Source organism: Zingiber officinale, chromosome 9A (assembly GCF_018446385.1).
Source record: "Zingiber officinale cultivar Zhangliang chromosome 9A, Zo_v1.1, whole genome shotgun sequence".
In the NCBI taxonomy this organism is placed as follows: Eukaryota; Viridiplantae; Streptophyta; class Magnoliopsida; order Zingiberales; family Zingiberaceae; genus Zingiber; species Zingiber officinale.
In genome coordinates, this window is record NC_056002.1 from 60,714,551 (window position 1) to 60,735,385 (window position 20,835).

The 20,835-nt window shown below is 38.2% G+C and overlaps 1 protein-coding gene across 2 annotated transcripts in view; it reads left to right on the top strand.

Annotated features, from left to right (window-relative positions):
* LOC122021615 (protein NRT1/ PTR FAMILY 5.2-like) overlaps positions 1–18,292 on the top strand; it is a 59,927-nt gene extending 41,635 nt beyond the window's left edge. Inside the window, exons 1-3 of one of the 2 annotated variants that reach the window (XM_042579751.1) lie at positions 3,755–7,673; positions 16,167–16,738; positions 16,849–18,292. In XM_042579751.1, the coding sequence (XP_042435685.1) occupies positions 7,611–7,673; positions 16,167–16,738; positions 16,849–17,668 (1,455 nt within the window). In that variant the 5' untranslated portion in view covers positions 3,755–7,610 and the 3' untranslated portion in view covers positions 17,669–18,292. Of the gene's footprint in view, positions 1–3,754; positions 7,674–16,166; positions 16,739–16,848 lie in introns of those variants that run through there. The other variant, XM_042579750.1, reaches the window with a different exon arrangement.
* Positions 18,293–20,835: the final 2,543 nt, after the last annotated feature.

A 20,835-nucleotide genomic window follows, 5' to 3' on the forward strand; every position in this document is an offset into this window, starting at 1 on the left:
GTGACTCGTAAACATTATGAAAACCCCTTTTCTAGGGGTTCTCTAAGGTTATAAAACGTCTCCCAATCGATAAACTTACCTCTAATCAATTCTAACATCTTATGTTCTCTTATGAAAAAGCTCTCAATAGATTAGTCTAATTGATTGGCTTGGCCTCAATCGATTGCCTCAATCGATTCTACGACCTTCTATGCTCTTCATGAAAAACTTCCAATCGATTAGCCCAATCAATTGGTGAAGACTAAATCGATTGTCTCAATTGATTTCAGCACCTTTTGTGTTCTCATAAAACTACCACCAATTGTTTGTCTCAATAGATTAGCCCAAGGCTAATCGATTGCCCAACTCTAAAGTCATCCGTGACTCGTTGGATCTTCCCGCTGCCTAACATCCGGTCAACCTTGACCTGCCATGCTTCTTCACCAAGTGTCTAGTCATCCTTGATCCAGTTGGACTTACTTTGCCAACTTTCCATTGGGCTTCCAATCATCAAATGTCCTGTCAACCTTTGACCCACTTGGACCTTTTCTTTTCCAACTTCCCATTGGACTTACCCTTGCCAAACCTACAGTTAAGACTAGTCACTTGGTAGATTTCTCACCTATCTAACCTTAGTTAGGACTTTTCCTTACTTAACCTCAGTTAGGACTTTTCCTTCCTTATCTAACCTCAGTTAGGACTTCCCATTGATTAACCTCCGGTTAGGGTTTTCTATTACCTAACTTCTAGTTAGAACTTTCCCAGTCAAGTATTTGGTCCTCCCTTAACCTACTTAACTTTTCTCTCACACATTGTCAAACATAGAAACTCAAGCTTAGACCAATCTAAGCTTAGACCAATCTAAGCTTAGTTAAATTCGTCAACCTTGACCTAAGGATGATTGCACAAACAATCTTTCCCTTTTGATGTTTGATAATATGAGTTAGGCTAACTCATATTAGCTCAACTTTCTTCTTTATCTCATGCCAAAGTATAAATAAGGGTTTCATAACTTAAATCATACATTCTCTCTCTTTGACACACATCAAAAATCTTCTTCCAAGATTCATTAAACCATGACAATGAAAGTTCTCTACCTTCAGCAGATCCTCTGGTCCATAAAAAGTGAACCAAGGGATGAACCACTTACAATTACAACCAGATCAAGGCCATGATCTAGCCGCAATTAGTTGCAATCCCTCCCTGGGTTCACCATATCCTGAGATTATAGTTTAGGTTGGGGCGAATGAACGGAGGCCATTCGAAGGCTGTCAGCAGTGAGCAAGTGGCCAGGCAACCTGGCCACGAATAGGGGGTGATCTCTAAGTGGCTTCCGATCACTTGCCCCAACCCAAACTATAACCTAGGGGGACAGTGAACGTAAAGAGAGATCACAACCAATTGCGGCTGAATTGTGGCCATGATCCGATCGCAATTGCAAGTGTTCCATCCCCTGGTCCACTTTTTTGTGGACCAGGAGATCTGGGCTCCATTGTCTCTAATGCTCAACCTTGAGCATATATCGATTTTCCATCAAAATTCTCCTTTCTTACATAAATCATGCTTTTAAGGTGTATCTCTTAGTCAAAGCATGCTCAACTTCTATCATTGCACCAATAATGATTTGTAATTTCTAAAACTTTAGAAAATCTCAAAATTAAAGTCATGAGTTAAAATTTCAACCTTAAATATAACCTCCTCCTTTAGTTCAAATTAGTCTCCTTTAACCATTCCTTTCTCATTTTCATCAAAAAAATTACTCTTAAATAGTTACCTAAGCATTTCAATTAGGGATGGTTAAATTAGCTCAACATGTCTTAATCAACTGAAATAAACTTTTTTTAGCTAAAATCAGCTACTCCAATCCATTGGTATCAATTACTAATCGATTTTAGCCTGTGTTAATCAATTGTTATAATATGCTAATCGATTACAACACGCACCAATCAATTGGCAACAATGCCCAATCAATTAGCATTACTGATTTCTCAAATTTGATTTCTGATCAAAATTTAGAAATATATAAATAATTCTATAATATTCAAAAATCATGAAATTTAGTGTAGACATTACTTATATCACATATTATCATGAAAAAATAATTTTATTTGAAAATACTTCTTATTTTCAAAGAGTGATACAAAATTGAAATCATTGAAAACTTCAATGTTTCACTCTAATATTGTATCTAACTAATCAATTGTGATCCCTAACAACAAATAGACTTCACAAAAATTTTATAATGTATTTTTGAAATCATTTTCAAAATAAATTTTTAACCATGATCTTTGGGCTAAATACACATGACATATACATTTACTTTCCTCATGATTGGACTTCACAAAATCTATGCATTTTAATGAAACTTAAACTCAAATAGATACACTAAATCAACATCTTGAGTTTTATTCATCCTTCTAATATCTCACTTATATCTAATGTATCTCAATATACATACAAGTTACTTTGTGATTCATGTGAGATGTAAAATAGATTTTCCCTAAACTAAGAGACTATGCATCTCTAACTAGATATTTTAATCTTGATCATCCTACCTAGGATATCAAATAATGTCATTATCCTTAATTACAAGAAAAATAAATAATACATGATAATGAGTATGACATACATCAAGTGTAAATTTTTCAAAAGAAAAAATATCATGGCTTAATGATGCATGTGGGACTTGTTGTATTTTTCACAATAATATGAATGTATGGCATGTGATAGGGCACACAAACATAGTAATTGAAGCACAAAATGCAATGCCTAGCACAAATAAAAATACCTAGATTTACTATCTAGGTTTCAATAACTAATCATTATGCTAAATTAACAATTTGATATAGGTAGCCCTAGCTCTCTAGAAAGTGCGAAAGTTGCAACTTGACATACTCTTAACCTCTATCCAATTTGTGCCAATTTAATTAATCTTAAGTCCTCAATTTTTATTGGCACATTTCAAACTTCTCATGAGTAAAAATCAACTCCTCATTTTCAAGATGTCACAACACCTTGAACATGCCCTAAAGTGTCAATTTCACTATGGTTGGGTTAACTACCATTCAAATTAGAGTTAACACACTCTAAAATCATTTATGAGAATACACTCTTAACTCAATATCTATTGGTACTCCTTGGGTGTACTAGGTATTCACTAGGGATAACTTCCCTAGATATCTTCCTAATGATTTTTCTAGACTTCTTAGAAGCCTTAGTCATGCTAGTCTCCTTAAGGCCAATCCTAGTGATAGCTTCCCTTGTAACCTTAACTTGACTCTTAGATTTAGAATTAGTTTTATAGTTATATGGAACCCTATGATATGAGGACACATTGTCCTTGGACTTAGGTTTGTATCCCAAACCATTTTTACCCTTAAATTGCTCTTATCTATCTAAGCCTAGATTTTGTTTCTTAGACCCCTTTAACATTATTTATCATTTTCTCTAGGGTATTTTCTAAATTTTTAAGCCTTGATCTCAAAACTTAAATTTTTAATTCTTAAATTCTCAAACTTTGATATTCTATTATTGTCTTGGACATTTTTATTTTTGAACATATATCTAATTTGCTTAAAGTTCTTGCCTAAATTATTTTTTACCTTCCTATTCTTAGGTGAGGTTGTCCTAGCATGATATGACTTGTAATTTTCCTTAGGATTGTCATACTTTATATTTTCATAATAAATATCACTAAAAGGGTAATATTTATTTCTAGCATATTTGTTATTATGATATAAAGAATTACCATTAACTAATGGTACCTTAGTTTTATTTTTAGAAGCTCCCCCTTGATTTGAGTGATTTGAGTTTCATCCCTTGTTCTTGCTTGAAAGCCTCCTCTTTGGACATTAATTTTGATATTGCTCCTTGTGATTTCATAAGAAGCACACAATGTGCTTTTTGCCATTTTATATTAAGGAGCTATCTTCTCTTAGCCTCTCCTTTGTCTTAGGTGTCACTTTATTCTTTTTCTTGACTAATTTTGAACATTTTCTTTTGTAGTATCCATTTTTCCTACACTCAAAATATATGATGTGATTTTTATTTTTAACAATCAAAATTGTTATACCTTCTTTACTTGTAGGGGTGACACATTTTTCTTCATTTAATATGGAGTTCTGATGTCAATGAGCTCTCTCCCTCAACTCTTGAGGTGGATGTTTCTTCGATTTCCTTCTTTGATATTGAATGTCTCTCAACCTCTGAATTCTCATGTACTTGAAACAAAGAGTTTCCATTCTTGCATTTTTCGTTACTTTGCATTGAGGGTGAATCTTTATGAAGCTTGGCCAACTTACTTCATAACTTCTTGGCATCTTTGTATTCACCTATATTGCACAAAATATTATTAGACAAAATATTAACTAGTAATCTAGTTACCTTATCACGAGCCTAAGATTTTTGAACTTGATCTTCAGTCCATTTCTTTCTCTTGAGGAGTTTTCCTTTATTATCCATTGGAGCTTCAAATCCCTCCATTCGAGCAAACCATTGCTCTATGTTCATCATCAAAAAGTTCTCCATCCTTGATTTTCAAAGACCAAAGCTTTCCGTTCTAAACGATGGAGGTAATTGGATGTCAAATTCGAATCTATCTCGGGGATCTATTTGCATACTTGAGCTCCTTTGAGGATTTGTCCAATGACTTGTTGATATTGAAGTGCTTCAAGAATATAGCTTCTTCTTCTTCCACTAGCTCTTTGTTCCTTCTGGCAATTAGTCTAATGAAGAGTAGTCTTTCTCTGATACCATTTGTTGGGATACGTATAAGCTAGAGGGGGAGGGGTTAATAGCTTCAATCATTTCTTTTTGTTCCTTTGTACTCGTCGTCAAATACACAACGGATATTCAATGTTGGTGCAATCTTGCTCTAGGCATTGTTTACTTTTTGATGTTTGGTTAAATAAGTTTAAGTTAAGCAAGTTTGGCTAAAATAAATGTTGAGGAAGCAGGTACAAAGGAAAGTCCAAGTATGAAGACTTGGCAAGGAAAGTCCAAGAAGATAGTCTTGGTGGATGAAGCCCTAGAGCGTGGCTCTTGGTGATGAAGTCCAGTAGGTGTGGCCTCTTGGCAAAAGAAGACTTAGCATGATGAAGCCACAGGAAGCACTTGAAGGCAAGCACAAGAATGGGGAGTCATGGGCTCGGAAGCATCCTAAGGGCATTAGACTGATGGAAGATGTTTGAAGGTATAAGTCTAGGCTAAGGGGTTGTTTCAAGTATGAAAGATTATGTTTGAATTGCTGCTCTCTCACATTAAGAAGTATCAGTCGACTAGTACTCACACCAGTCAACTGATACCCAATTCTAAAATGAACAAAGAGTTGCAACATACTACCAGTCGACTGGTACATATACTAGTCGATTGGTATAATGTCGTTGGGCTGATGACACCGAATTCTCGCACATTTTGTAAAGAACAGTAGTCATTACTTGTTACCACTCGACTGATCCATATATCAGTCGACTGGTGATCAAGGTTTTCAACTTTAAATATAAAATGCTTGAGAGCTTGGAGAGAAGACATTTATTCATACAAAAACATTGTTAAGCTCTCTAAGTGATCTCCAAGCTTGCACAACTCTCAATCTCTTCCTCCTAAGTTCATCCTCCATCTTATAAGAGGAAGAGATCATCTTATAAAGGTTTCTCCACCTTTGTACTTGATTTGAGAAGGAGAAGATCATAGTGAAGTTTGATTGTGTGTGTACGTGCCTTGGATCAGTCATCTCAAGGAGGTGGAGACCAAGTAAATCGAGGAGTTAGCATTACCTTCTCATTACTTCGTTATTTCATTTCCATTGGTTTTACTTCTGCTAACAATTTGTAGGTAGAAATCAAAGAAAAGTTATTCACCCCCTTCTAGCCAGATGCAAAGGTTCTAACAAGTGATATCAAAGCCCGGATCGTCTCGGAAGAACTCACCGTCAACCGAAACATCAAAATGACATTTCAAGAGGGATATAATACTGCTCGACCACCTTTCTTTGATGGCAATGATTTCACATATTGGAAAGGTAGGATGGAGTATTAATTAATGAATGATATTGAAAATTGGTTTAGTATTGTAGATGGATTTGAAAAACTAAAGGATGAGTTTGGAGTACCTCTTCCAACCAAGGATTGGACAAAAGAGATGTTAAAGAAGGCTCAAGCAAACGCAAAGGTCACAACAACCCTACAATGTGGACTCTCTAAGGAGAAATTAAACAAACTAGGATCATTCAACTCCACCAAAGAGGTTTGGGAAAAGCTCATTGAGTTAAATGAAGGATCGAGCGAATCAAGAAGAGGCAAGAAAGATCTATTGGTAGGCTAACTTCAAATTTTCACCATGAGGACCAATGAGACCGTGAGTCAAATGCATAGTAGATTCAAGGAGATAGCAAATGTGTTTCATGTAATAGGTAAGAAAATTGACAACCAGGATCTAGTAAGGTATGTTCTTCAATCCTTCATAGAACTACCTTATAGGCATCAAAAGTTGATGCATATAAGGTTTCTAGAGATCTCTCCTTAGTTAAGATTGATGAATTATTTTGTGAATTTAAACTTCATGAACAAGCTAATATGTCTTCAAAAGAGAATAGTATAACTCTCATTGTAGAGAAGAAAGAGAAGAAGAAGAAGAAAGAAAAGAAGGAGCAATTCTCATCATCTAAATCCGAACAAGAGTCATCGGATAGCGATGAAGAAATGTCGGCTAGTGAAGTGACTCATTATGTTAAGAAGCTAATGGGAATAACAAGGAGATTCACAAGGAAGGCTGTGAAGAAGATGTTTCAACTTTCAAAAGGTAAAAGCAGTCAAAGTTCAAGCTTTAACACTAATATCATTTGTTATGGATGCAACAAGAAAGAACACATCAAGCTAAATTGCTTAGAATTGAAGAAGAAAGAAGAAAAGGAGAAGAAAAAGAAGGAGAAAAATAAGGAGGAGGCCATAGTGGCCCAAGCTACATGGGACACACCAAGCATTGACTCATCGGATGAAGATGAGCTATGACATGTCACTTGATACATGACATTTATGACTCTTGAAAATGACAAGGAAGCTTCAAGTGAGGAGGAAGCTTCAAGTGAAGAGGGATCAAGTGATAAATCGTTATCTAGTGATGATGAGGTATAAGAAAAGAAGGATTCAAACATGTGGATTGTGGATAACGGTTGCTCAATACATATGACCGGTGATATGAGCAAGTTCTCCACAATTAACTACATAAAGAAAGAAATGGTATCATTTGGAAATAGTGGGAACCTCAAGATTATAGGTAGAAGTACCATTGAGGTATCACATACAATCACCATTCATAAAGTACTTCTAGTTAAGAATATGGAATTCAATTTGCTTAGTATTAGCCAATTGTGTGATACTGGATATAATGTAGAGTTTCACTCAAATAAATATTTGGTTAAATATAATAGCTTGAAAAATGTTATGTTGGAAGGGTATAGGAAAACAAACTTTTATTATGTCAATCTTTTCTATGCTTCTAATATTTCTACTAAGTGTGTCATATCAAAAGAAGAAGAAGGATGGTTATGGCATAAAGACTTGAATATATCAACATGAAGAACATAGCCAAGGTAGCCAAAATGAAGTTGATGAAAGGACTACTAAAGGTCAAATATGTCAAGAACAAGATGTGTGATGCCTGCCAAGAGGGCAAGCAATCTAAGTCATCACACAAAGGTAAAACTCTAACTAGTACTTCTTTACCACTAGAATTATTGCATTTAGACCTCTTTGATTGCCATAGTACTCCCTCATTGATAGAAAATAAATATTGCTTAGTGATTGTTGATGATTTTTTTAGATATGCTTGGGTCTATTTTATAAAGCATAAAAAATGAGACTCTAAAAATAATCATAGGATTTAGCAAAAGAATAGAAAATGAAAAGCATCTTAAAATCAACCAGATTAAAAGTTATCATGGTGGAGAGTTTGAAAATTCAAACTTTTCTTGTTTTTGTCTAGAAAATGGGCACAAGCATGAATTTTCTTGTCTAAGAACACCCCAACAAAATGGGATCGTGGAAAGGAAAAATTGAGCCTTACAAGAAACGGCTAGGACTATGCTTAATACATATTTTCTACCTAGCTATTTGTGAGTCGAAGCAGTTAATACCGCTTGTTATATTCAAAATCATGTGTTGATTCATATGTTTTTAGGAAAAACACCTTTTGAATTATAGAACGACACAATTCCTACAATTTACTATTTCAAAGTCTTTAGTTATAAGGTCTATATTCTAAATACCAAAGACGACTTAGGAAAATTTGAATCCAAGTTGATGAGAGAATCCTAGTTGGATGCTCATCTACTAGTAGAGAATATAAAGTATACAACAAAAGGACTCAAACAATTGAGGAAACATCTAATATTGGTAATTTGTTATATCTACTCGCTAGTAGACCGGATATATTATTTGCGGTAGGAATATATACATGATACCAATCATGTGCCAAAGAGTCTCACTTAGTAGCAGTAAAAAGAATTTTAAGATACATCAAGAACACTCTTAATGTTAGTCTTTGATATCCTAGGACTCAGAATTTTGACTTGATTGGGTACACCGATTTTGATTATGTGGGTTGTAAATTAGATAGGAAGAGTACTAGTGGTGGATGTCAATTTCTTGAATCTTCCTTGGTAAGTTGGAGTAGTATAAAGCAACTTTGTATGGTCTTGTCAACAACCAAGGCCGAGTATGTGACCATGGGTGGTTGTGTAGTTCAATTGTTTTGGATGATTTATACCTTAGAGGATTATGAGCTATACTATTCCAAAGTCAAGGTGTTGTGTCACAATGTGAGTACCATCAATTTGACTAAAAATCTGGTGCAGCACTCTAGGACAAAGCACATTGAGGTGAAACACCACTTCATTAGAAATCATGTGCAAGAGGAGATATTGAACTAAATTATATTGAATCTAAATCTAACGTTGCTGATATCTTTACCAAGAGTCTACCTGAAGTGGTGTTCACCTCCCTTAGGAGAGAACTATGTATAATAGTGGGTTTAGCTTTACATTATCCCATAGGCTAAAATTTAAGAACATACCTCAATGTATCTCACAAAGGACCTAGGGAGCTTTGCTTGTATATTTCTTCACTTAGATATCATGTGAGATGTTAGGAAGATGCGTTTGGTTCATCATTTTAGTTATGATGTATTACTTTGAGCTAAAATGACATCTAGAGACATTAATCCTTTATTTGACCAATCATTGAGAAGGGTTGTGGACAATCAATGTGCTCATAGCTCCTAGAATATGATTGGAAATTTCAAATTATATGTTTATGCAGGAAATTATGCATTATGGTCATAAAGGCATAACATTATGATTTCGGTGCATACTTATCATTTAAATGGATGCTAGGAATGCATTAAGGTTTGGCATGTGAAAATATATTAAGAAGAAACTAAAACTAGAATTTTAGGTCATGATTCCGTTGAATCATTTTTGATAGTTATAAGTGTTGTATCTATTTTGGGATACGAGATGCATACATTTTCTACTTATTTTTCTCAAGTACATATCAACAAAACAAACCTCTCCACAAAATTTAAATATTGTTGGAGGTCCAAAGAATATTTGGTGCATTTTTTAAACTCAGTTCAGAAATGATTCTGGACTAAAATTATGTATTAGTCAACCGATACAGACATCAGCCGGCTAGTATCCTCAGTCGACTGAGTAGTTGACTAGTGGCACTATTTTACGATACAAAGAGCTTCTGTATATTTTTTTTTTAGGGCAGTCGACTGGTGTTCGCGAATATATAAAAGGCACGTATGACTGAGTGACATCAGAAACCCTAGTTCTTCACTGCCACTCGCCATTCTTCGCCAACAATACCCTTCGATCTCTTCCAACTTCTTAAAACCTCCTAAAATCCCTCAAAACCCTTAGATCTACTCTCCCTCTCCTTTCTCAACAAGTGTTCTCCGAATCAGGGATAATAGACTGATCCGAGGCTAGGGTTTGGGGATCACACCAATACTTCATCAAGCTTTCAATTAGAGACAAATAGAGTGTAGGTATTGAGTTGTCAACTCCACTCTTCAATTTTTGTTCGATTAGTGGCTAAACCTAACTTGTATGCATGTTTTCCATGGTTTCTCCTTTGATTGGATCAAAATAGGTACATCATTTTGCATTTTCATGGTTTAGAGTCAGGCAAAAATGCAGAGCGGGAGAGGATACCTCTTGGCAAGCCCCTCTAGCGCCTTTGGGAGATCGGTTTCCTTTCGAGGCCACTCGACAATGATTTGAGAATACCAACTTTCAAGTGATGAGTTATCGGTATCTCAATCAATCATATTTTCGCGAGATTGCCCCTGACATCATTGAGACTATTATGCACTATGGTTTAGATAAGTTGGTTAATTGCATGCATACTGTTAATGTAGATCTTTGTAAGGAGTTCTACAATATCTTACATCCTAAAAGTAACGATGATCGAGCATTTGACACTATTCTTGGAGGAGTATGCATTGAATTCACCCTTGATGTGTTGAGATCATTCTTGTAACGACTCGACCCTTTGGCCTCTTGGGCGGCCCTTGTGGTGGCCCAACTGGCGGTCCTTATGTTGTCGGCCCATTTGGCGACCTCTCATGTCATCGACCGACGACCATTTGGCCGTGTCGTTACTCACGAGGATTCAAAATCTAGACCTCCAGGCTTAAGTATTAGAGTTTATGAATCATGGTAGCCAAGTGAGTGGGGTGCTCACTTGGCTACCAAGATTCATAAACTCTACTACTTACCCTAGAGGTCTAGAGATCGAATCCTAGGGAAGGCAAAAATCCACTGCCAGGGGTGGAAAGTCCTAGTGAGTAACAGCACGACCAAAGGGTCGTCGGTCAATGACATGAGAGGTCGCCAAATGAGCCGACGAAATAAAGGCCGCCAGTTGGGCCACGACAAGGGCCGCCCAAGAGGCCAAAGAGTCGGATCGTTACAATTCTCAGGGTGTAGGAGGTCTGCTAGCATGTTCACGTGCTTTCCTTAGGTTATTGAGCCCCTCACTCAATCACTTTCCCAAGTGTCTATAGACATAATTCATCAGCATTACTTTCATGCTCCTAGAGCTCCTCTTATGTGGATTTTTGATGTCACACTTATGTCAGCCCCTAGTTATATTTTTTATAAAGTTGTCATTGCATACATCTTGCCCATAGTCACTAAAGGGCAAGCCAAGATTAGACTACCTCATTTAGTCATGATTTATGCATTAGAGACGCGACTAGACATTGATGTAGCTCTCCAGGTCTATGAGTTCATCATTCATTTCTCTGGTCTTGTGCAAGGGAAGTTGTACATGTCATTTTGTCATGTCTTGATATGGTTCTTCGCATCTAGAGGGATTGATGTCACTAAGGGTGCACAACATCAGTTGTCGATGGATTTTGATTAGCTAGGGCCTCAACAACTATCTCTAGCACAGATTGAGCGATATCAAGGCATCATGGTCTGGCGTTGCAGGCACAAACAGGATGCTTTAGACTCGGATGATGATGCGAAGGAGGCCCCTGTTCTAGGACCAACACGCATGACCTTGAGCAAGCGAATGCCCCACTTGGAAGACTTTATCTATCAGGAGTTTTAGGGGGTCCGTCAGCAGCAAACAGAGATGTTCGAGATGATGTGACACTGGAATCTTGCATACAAAGACCCTCCTCCTCCTCCTCCTCCTCCTCTTTCTCCTAGTGATGATATTTAGACACGGTGTTTGGCTCTCAGTTGGTGTCGAGAGACTTTTTGGTTTAGACATGTTTACTTTCTATTCATCTCGAATACTGGTTTATTTGACTTTTGTAGTACTTTATATTTCATGCATGTTTCTTTGTGACTTTGCATAGGCTTATGCTTATATATAACTTTTTATGCCTATTAGTACCTATGTGTGATTTTTATTCCTATTAGTTCTTGTGTATGATTGTTATATTTCTATCTATTTCAGTGTGTGAAATGTTTAACTTTCATAAGTGTGTCTATTTGAGTAGTGCACTCATGGGTGTTTGCATCTCTGATATGTAATTCTTTGAAATGCAACATCCATCCTTACTGAAAAACCAGTACCAGTCGATTGACACAAATACCAATCGACTGTTACATTGTGTTTTCAGCCATGATTTCAAGCTTTTCACCTCGAATCTCTCTAACTTTAATATATTTTATTATAGCATAGTACTCTATCACCTCTCATTTAGAAAGTATTTTTGAATTAATGAGGAGCTTGGGTTAGTTTTGGATTGTGTTCCCTTTACCTTTTTGGTGCATCTCAAAGGGGGAGAAGTGGATAGGTTAAGTTAGAACCTTCACTTTAAAAAAGTTAAGCTTATGATCATGATTTTCATATACACTTATTATGCCTATGCTTTATAGTTATTGCATATTTAAAAACCTAACTTAAACAATTTGCTACATATAAAAAAAAAGAGATTGTTGGTGCAATCTTGCTCTAAACATTGTTTACTTTTGATGTTTTGTTAAATAAGTTTAAGTTAGACAATGTTAGTGATCTAACATAAATGTTGAGGAAGTAGGTACAAAGGAAAGCTCAAGTATGAAGACTTGGCAAGGAAAGACCAAGAAGATAGTCTTGGTGGATAAAGTCCTGAGCGTGGCTCTTGGTGGTGAAGTCCAGGAGGTATGACCTCTTGGCAAAATAAGACTTAGCATGACGAAGCTAAAGGAAGCACTTGAAGGCAAGCACAAGGATGAGGAGCCGTGGACTCGAAAGCATCCTAAGGGCATGAGGATGATGGAAGATGCTTGAAGGTATAAGTCTAGGCTAAGGGGTTGTTTCAAGTATGAAAGATCATACTTGAAGTGTTGTTCTCTCACATTAAGAAGTATCAATCGACTGGTACTCATACGAGTCGACCGATACCCAATTCTAAAATAAATAGAGAGTTGTGGTAGCTTACCAGTTGACTGGTATAATGTTGTTGGGCTGATGACACACAGAATCCCCGCAGATTTTGTAAAGAACAATAGTCGTTACTTGCTACCAGTCGACTAGTGCATATATCAGTCAACTAGTGATCAAGGTTTTCAGCTTTAAATATAAAAGGCTTAAGAGCTTGGAGAGAAGACATTTATTCATACAAAAACATTGTTAAGCTCTCCAAGTGATCTCCAAGCTTGCACAACTCTCAATTTCTTCCTCTTAAGCTCATCATTCATCTTATAAGAGGAAAATATCATCTTGTAAAGGTTTCTCCACCTTCATACTTGATTTGAGAAGGAGAAGATCGTAGTAAAGCTTAATCGTGTGTGTGTGCCTTGGATTAGTCATCTCAAGGAGGTGGAGATTAAGTAAATAGGAGTTAGCATCGCCTTCTCATTACTTCGTTATTTCATTTCCATTGGTTTTGCTTCCATTAACAATATGTAGGTAGAAATCGAAGAAAGGCTATTCACCCCCCTCTAGCCGGAGTGAAGGTCCTAACACTTCAATACAAACTTCGACTCCACATGCACAACATTTGGATTTTACTTGGTATCCACCTCCTTGGGTGAAATACAGCAAGAAATGAAAGCAAATACAATTAATACAAACAACTTTACATGAATCTTGTTTTGAACACTTTCTTGTTGCTTGGAAATGCCTCTTGATCGATTAGAAATGCAACAACACTTCACTTCTAACTTCTCAAGAACTAGTGGTCCATAAACATCGTGAAACCCCCTTTTCTATAATTTTTCTCGAGCTGGAAAATAACTCCCAATCGATTGGCCTTACCTCCAATCGATTGTCATGTAGGATCCGACTATTCAAACCTACAAAACGACTCTTTTTGTCCAACCAATCAATTGGTGAATCATACCAATCGATTGATAGCTTCTCAATCGATTAAGTGAAGTAATTATGAAGGCTTCTGTTTTCATAAAACTACTCCAATCGATTAGCCTAATCGATTGCGCTATATTGAATTAAAGCCCCAATCAAATCTTTCACCTTCTATTCTCTCGCGAAAAAGCTCTGAATTGATTAGCTTAATCGATTGATTTGACCTTAATTGATTGTCCCAATCGATTCCACGGTCTTCCGTGCTCTTCATGAAAAGCCTCCTATATATTAGCTCAATCGATTTGTGAAGTATAAATTGATTCCAACACCTTATGTGATCTCGCGAAACTGCCTTCAATCGATTATCCCAAGGCTAATCGATTAAGCTAATAGATTTCTCAACCCTAAAGTCATTTGTGACTCGTTAGGACTTCTCGTTGCCTAATATCCGGTTAACTTGACATACCAGGGTTTCTTTGGTCATCTGTGATTCGTTGGGACTTCCTGTTGTCTAGTATCCGATCAAACTTTACCTATCAGGACTTCTTCACTAAGTATTTGGTCATCCTTGACCCATTTGAACATTCCTTTGTCAATTTTTCGTTGGACTTCTAATCACCAAGTGTCTGATCAGCATTTGACTCAGTTAGACATTTCTTTTGCCAACTTGTTGTTGGACTTGTCATTACCTAACCTCTAGTTAGGGTTAATTGCTCAGTAGACTTTTTTTACTTGTTTAATCTCAGTTAGAACTTTCCCTTACTTTCTTGCCTAATCCTAGTTAGGACTTTTAATTGACTAATCTCCCGTTAGGATTTTCCATTATTTAACCTCCAGTTAGAATTTTTCTATTAAATATTTGATCCTCCCTTAACTTTTCTTTTATACATCGTCAAATATCAAATTTAAGTTCAGATCAACTCGAGCTTAATTAAATTAGTCAACATTAATTTGATCTGAGATGATTGTACCACCAGGGGCGATCTGATTCCTCTCTTGAGGAAGGGGAAGGTGATCTTGATATTAATAGTGATTTTGTTTTTATCAAAATGGGAGTCAAGATAAAGTAATATATATATATATATATATATATATTATTAATAAAAATATTATTTTAATATATTTCTACATACTTATAGCCTTTTATTTTTTTACAAATTAATCATATATATATATATATATATATTATTAATAAAAAATATTATTTTAATATATTTCTACATACTTATAGTCTTTTATTTTTTTTACAAATTAATCATATATATATATATATATATATATATATATTATTAATAAAAAATATTATTTTAGTATATTTCTACATACTTATTGTCTTTTATTTTTTTTTACAAATTAATCATTTAATCTGACGATTCGTATTTCTGTTCATAAAACAAAAGATGCTAGCCATAATAATTAAGTGCAGCGGTTAGGTATAACGGGATCGTTAGAGTGCCACGATTTCGATTCCATATTAAAAATTATAATAATAATAATATTAGTTAGTCTTATTGACTATATCTGAGAATGACCAATTCGATTCCTTGAAAATTTTCTATATACTATCAAGATAAATCGAGAAACGCGCACAACAGATAACCCAGTGTCCAACATTTTTTTATTATAACTTTCATTTGGAGAATTATTTTTTACAAATACGTTATATCTAGAAATCAAACTACGGATATTGGATGATAACTTAAATATCATACCGTAATATTATAGTTCCGTAGATAGAATATGCGCCAATGATAAATTTAGTTAAAGATTTTGGACTGAACTGTCATTGACCGAAGTATCCCTGAGCAGAAAAAAAACCCTATAAGTTTATCTTCACCGGTATCGTATTAATTCGGTGTTAAAACGGTCTTAGAAGGACGGTAAAAAATAATGGGATGGTAGGAAATGAAACCTAGTTATAAAAAAAAATATCAATTAAGATTTTATCACCGCTTCTGAGCAACTTTTATCAATGTACTCTATTTTAGAGCATGTATTTTAGATATCAAATTAGGATACAATACTATTTTAATAATTATCGTCTTTTCATTTTCTATCGAAGAATTTTGATGTAATTATAAAATTACTATGAGGTGTCTTCAAATCATAAAAATTAACTGTAAAATAAGACAATGTATAATAAATCTAATATGATTTGATTTTTTATTTTCCGTGATATCGGACGGAAACTTCATACACTGGATTATTATTTTTCTATCAAATTCAACTGATTAATCTGACAAATAGTTTTTGCGGTTTGTCCGATCGATTAGTTAAATATCATAAAATTGGTAATAAAAACAAATTTTAATTTCTGTTAATGCAATTAATAATGATTAGAATGATTTTGTTTGGCTCCACTGTTTTAAACAGGGGATGTGTCTACTAACCTTGGCGGTGTCACTGCCGGCGCTCAAACCGCCGCCGTGCGGCCGCAACACGGCCGATCCTTCTTGCTCCGCCAAGGCAACGCCGCTGCATCTCGGAGTCTTCTTCTGCGCGCTCTACATTATCGCCGTCGGCACCGGCGGCACCAAGCCCAACATCTCCACCATCGGCGCAGACCAGTTCGATGAGTTCCATCCCCGCGAGCGCGCCCACAAGCTCTCCTTCTTCAACTGGTGGATGTTCAGCATCTTCTTCGGCACCCTCTTCGCCAACACCGTCCTCGTGTTCATCCAGGACAACGTCGGATGGACGCTCGGCTACGCTCTCCCCACCCTCGGTCTCGCCGTCTCCATCTCCGTCTTTATCGCCGGCACCCCCTTCTACCGCCACAGGATCCCCGTCGGCAGCCCCTTCACCAAGATGGCCAGGGTCCTGGTAGCCGCCGCCCGGAAGTGCACCGTACGGTCGCCCGGCGACCCCAGGGAGCTGCATGAGCTCGATCTCAACGCGTATACGGAGCCCGGCAAATATCGCATCGATTCCACGCCAACTTTGAGGTTATTCGTTATCAAAATCGGATTTTGAACTCCGATCTTCCATCAAAATCATTTATTTATTTATTTTTTTGACATTTGTATCGATCAATGTGAGAGAAAAAATGTTTCAGAGTTCTGAATAAAGCGGCGGTGAAGACCGGTCCGTCGAATCCATGGGCGCTTTGCACGGTGACACAAGTGGAAGAGACGAAGCAGATGCTGCGCATGATCCCCGTCCTCATTACCACCTTCGTCCCCAGCACAATCAACGCCCAAATCAACACCCTGTTCGTGAAGCAGGGCACCACCCTTGACCGTCACATCGGCCCCAACTTCAAAATCCCCCCGGCGAGCCTCGTCGCCTTCGTCACGCTCTCCATGCTGGTCAGCGTCGTCCTCTACGACCGATACTTCGTCCCGTTCATGCGTGGGCTCACCGGGAACCCCCGCGGTATCTCGCTGCTGCAGCGCATGGGCACGGGGATGGCGATCCACATCGTGATCATGTCGGTGGCGTCGCTGACGGAGCGACGGCGACTGGCTGCGGCGCGGGAGAACGGCCTAGTGGAGAGCGGCGCTGGAGTGCCGCTCACCATCTTCATCCTGCTACCGCAGTTCGCGCTGATGGGGGTGGCGGACGCATTCCTGGAGGTGGCCAAGCTGGAGTTTTTCTACGACCAGGCCCCGGAGGGGATGAAGAGCCTGGGGACGTCCTACGCCATGACCAGCCTCGGCATCGGCAACTTCCTCAGCAGCTTCCTGCTTTCCACCGTGGAACGCATCACCAGGCAGCGCGGGCACGGCTGGATACTGAACAACTTGAACGCCTCGCACCTCGATTACTACTACGCCTTCTTCGTCGTGCTCGATTTCCTCAACTTCGCCTTGTTTTGCCTGGTTAGCCGGTTCTACGTTTACAGGGCAGAGACGCAACAGGAGGAGGATGCATGATGAGGGCCAAGGATGCATTGATATAAAACTTTTCCGTCAATGGTTAAGATCAGTGTGGCGCCGGGAGGAGTTTGGAGAATTAAGTCCCTCTTCATCATAAGTATTACCTCTGCTCATCATCAGAATGAAGAGCCTAGACTTTAGACTTATTTTGTCAAGTTCTTGAAAGGCGTGTAATGCGTCCAACATCCTCTTCCTCGTTGGCCAACCTGTGTGGACTAGCACGTACGTCGTTCCGATCAAATACATTAGATGGTCTAGCCATAGTCAACTAACGTACTGCCCCATGTACTTTTCAAAGATCACTAGTGAAGGAGATAAAATGACCTAAAAGACACTTTAAAATAGGATTAGATTGGTATCGAAAAGATCCTAATAGGCTACCTCGACACATAAATTAGATTTTACTTGAAGTAGTATACTGAAGAAGAAGATAATGGAGATGAAGAAAAAGAAGATATGGTGGAATTGTAAAGCGTTCAACTCCTTTGCATTTACTTTCTTTAGGATTTATATAACTCTTAGAAAAGTATCTTCATATCATATGCTTTAGATGTCGCACGTTTTTCCATTATCATTGTATACATTTATGAGGGATCCAAATCTTCCATTATCATTCTCTTATCATTGTATACATTTAAGAGGGATCCAAATCCAACAGTGATTAGTTGTCTCTCTATTCATCAAGCGTCACATATTTGTAGTAGAGCATCTAGAGGACCAGATCTGACAATCTCGTAACCACCTCTCCATTTATTTGGTGTCGCGTGCCATAGAATATTTACAGTCATTGTCTGCCTTTCTTGAGAGAAACGATCTTGTGTGAGGCACCCAGAGAGGAGGTCCAATACAAGGACGGACGATGAAATAATATCGATGTTGAGTGACCTTTTGAGTAGACAATATTGGCAACCAAAGCCAGGACCTAGATGATGGTGCCGGGATTTGAGACTAGTAAGGGAGGTGTTAGTAACCTAGGTGGAGACCTAGATGATGGTGTCAGGATATGAGATTGGGGTAGGGGAGGTGTTGGTAACTTGGGCAAAGAACTAAATGATAGTGCCAAGATATGAGACTAGGGTAGAGGAGGTGTTGGTGGCCTGGGCTGATACCTGGATGATGGTGCTGGGATATGAGACTAGAGTAGAGGAGGTGTCGGTGGCCTAGGCTGAGATATGGGCAACATTAGGATCTGATAATGAACTAAGGATGATGTTGACTGTTGAAGCCAACATACGAATAATGCAAGGATATAAGACCGAGACATGTTGGACATTGGGATCCGGAGCCTAAGGCCGATGTCGAGATATGAGACATGGAGGATGTCAGCATCCTAGGCCTGGACATGGGATTGAGCCAGAAGGGATGATGTCAGCTGCTGGAGCCAAGATATGGATAATAGATTGAGACATGTAGGACGTCTAGATCCGAAGCATGAGGCTGATGCCAAGATCCGAGATATGGAGGATGTCAGCGTCCTAGGCTTAGACATGGGCAACATCAGGATTTGACACTAAGCTGGAAGGGATGTCGATAACTAAGGACGAGGTTGAGATGGAATTGGAAGCTAAGATTAGGGAGGTATTAGGATCCATACTTAATCAAGTTTAAAACCATTGAGGTGAGTGTGTTGAATTAGTTTAACTAGACCTGAATCTCCTTTAGGCTAAGTCTAACCCCCTTAGATCAAATCTATCTCACCTTGACTTTGTTTGACAGCTCAACATGACTTTTGACCATACGGGACAAGTGGAGGTTGTAGAATTCTATCATATTACAAGCTTTCCTTCAAGTCTAGTCGAAGGAAGCGTAGTCCAGCTAACTGGACTGTACTAAGTTGTCACCTGCCTAATTAGCTTAACTTTTAGAATATTGAACTGAGGTGTTAGTATTTCTTGGGATAAATGGCCAGGTCCTAGTCGTCGAGGAGATAAAGCGTTGCATTTTATGAATGTGATACGCGAGATTACGTATCATGCTTATGATTGGCATGGCATACCTGTTAGATCATGAAAGTCGATAGAGGGGGGCTGAATATCGATCGAAAAAAGTTATCGTAGAGTAAGCAGTGAAAAAGTAGAATCACAACGCTAACAAGAACCGTTTTACTTGGTTCGGAACCTTGGTCGACTCCTACTCCAAGACCCGCATTCGTCAAGTGATTTCATTAGGCAATCCACTAGCAGTTCGAAAAGATGATTACAAAATTCGAAGTACAGAAATGCTAAAACAAATGAAATACCGACAACAAGTATGGAAAAAGAAATCAGCGCGTTGTTGGAGAAGCTTCGTCGCAGGAGCACAGCGCAAGATCGCAAGTGTCAGAAGACGTAGTCGTGAGTTGATTCTTTGCTCCAGGGTGCATCCTCCTTATATAGAAGGCTCCGGGCGCCCGAATCCCTTCCGGGCGCCTGGAGTGTGACGTAGCTCGACCAACCAGAGTGCTCCACATGGCGACGTGCGACGGGGATAAAGTTTGCACTCCGGGTGCCTGGATCCCTTCTGGGGGTCCGAAGCTCTGTTTTCTAGCAACCTGCATGAAAATGTTAGTCCGAGGTAAAATGCAAACCTACCCTGCAAAACAAAGTATTAGCATAATTTAAAAAGAATAGTAATTAGATTCCGTCTCGCCGAGACTGGAATTTAGTCAGGATCTCAACTTAGAGTTCCGAAATGGTTCTAAGTTGGATTGGCGCCTAAGTTCCCTTCCCTAAAACGCATCCTCACAGTTACTCCCCTCCAGTGACTTACCTTAACTTACCTGCAGACGTCCGGTCAGCTCATCGACCCATCTGGACTTCGTGCCAACTATTAGGTCAGCCCATCGACCTAGCTGGACTTCGTGCCAGCTATCAGGTCGACCCATTGACCTAGCTGGACTTCGTGCCAGACATCCGATCAGTCCGTCGACCAGTCTGGGCTTCTCCTGCACACTTAGTCAAAGCGTTAGATTATAATGAAACTAACTTAACCTACTTTGTCATTCATCAAAACTTGAATTAGACCGTTAGTGCTAATCGCACCAACAATCTCTCCCTTTTTGATACAATGACAACCTGAGTTAAGTTAGTGAAAAAATATGCAAGCAAAATAAGCAATTATAAAGTTTTTTTTAAAGTTAGTCTTGTTTTATTTGTGGTATTTTGTTGTTTAATTAACTTAAACCA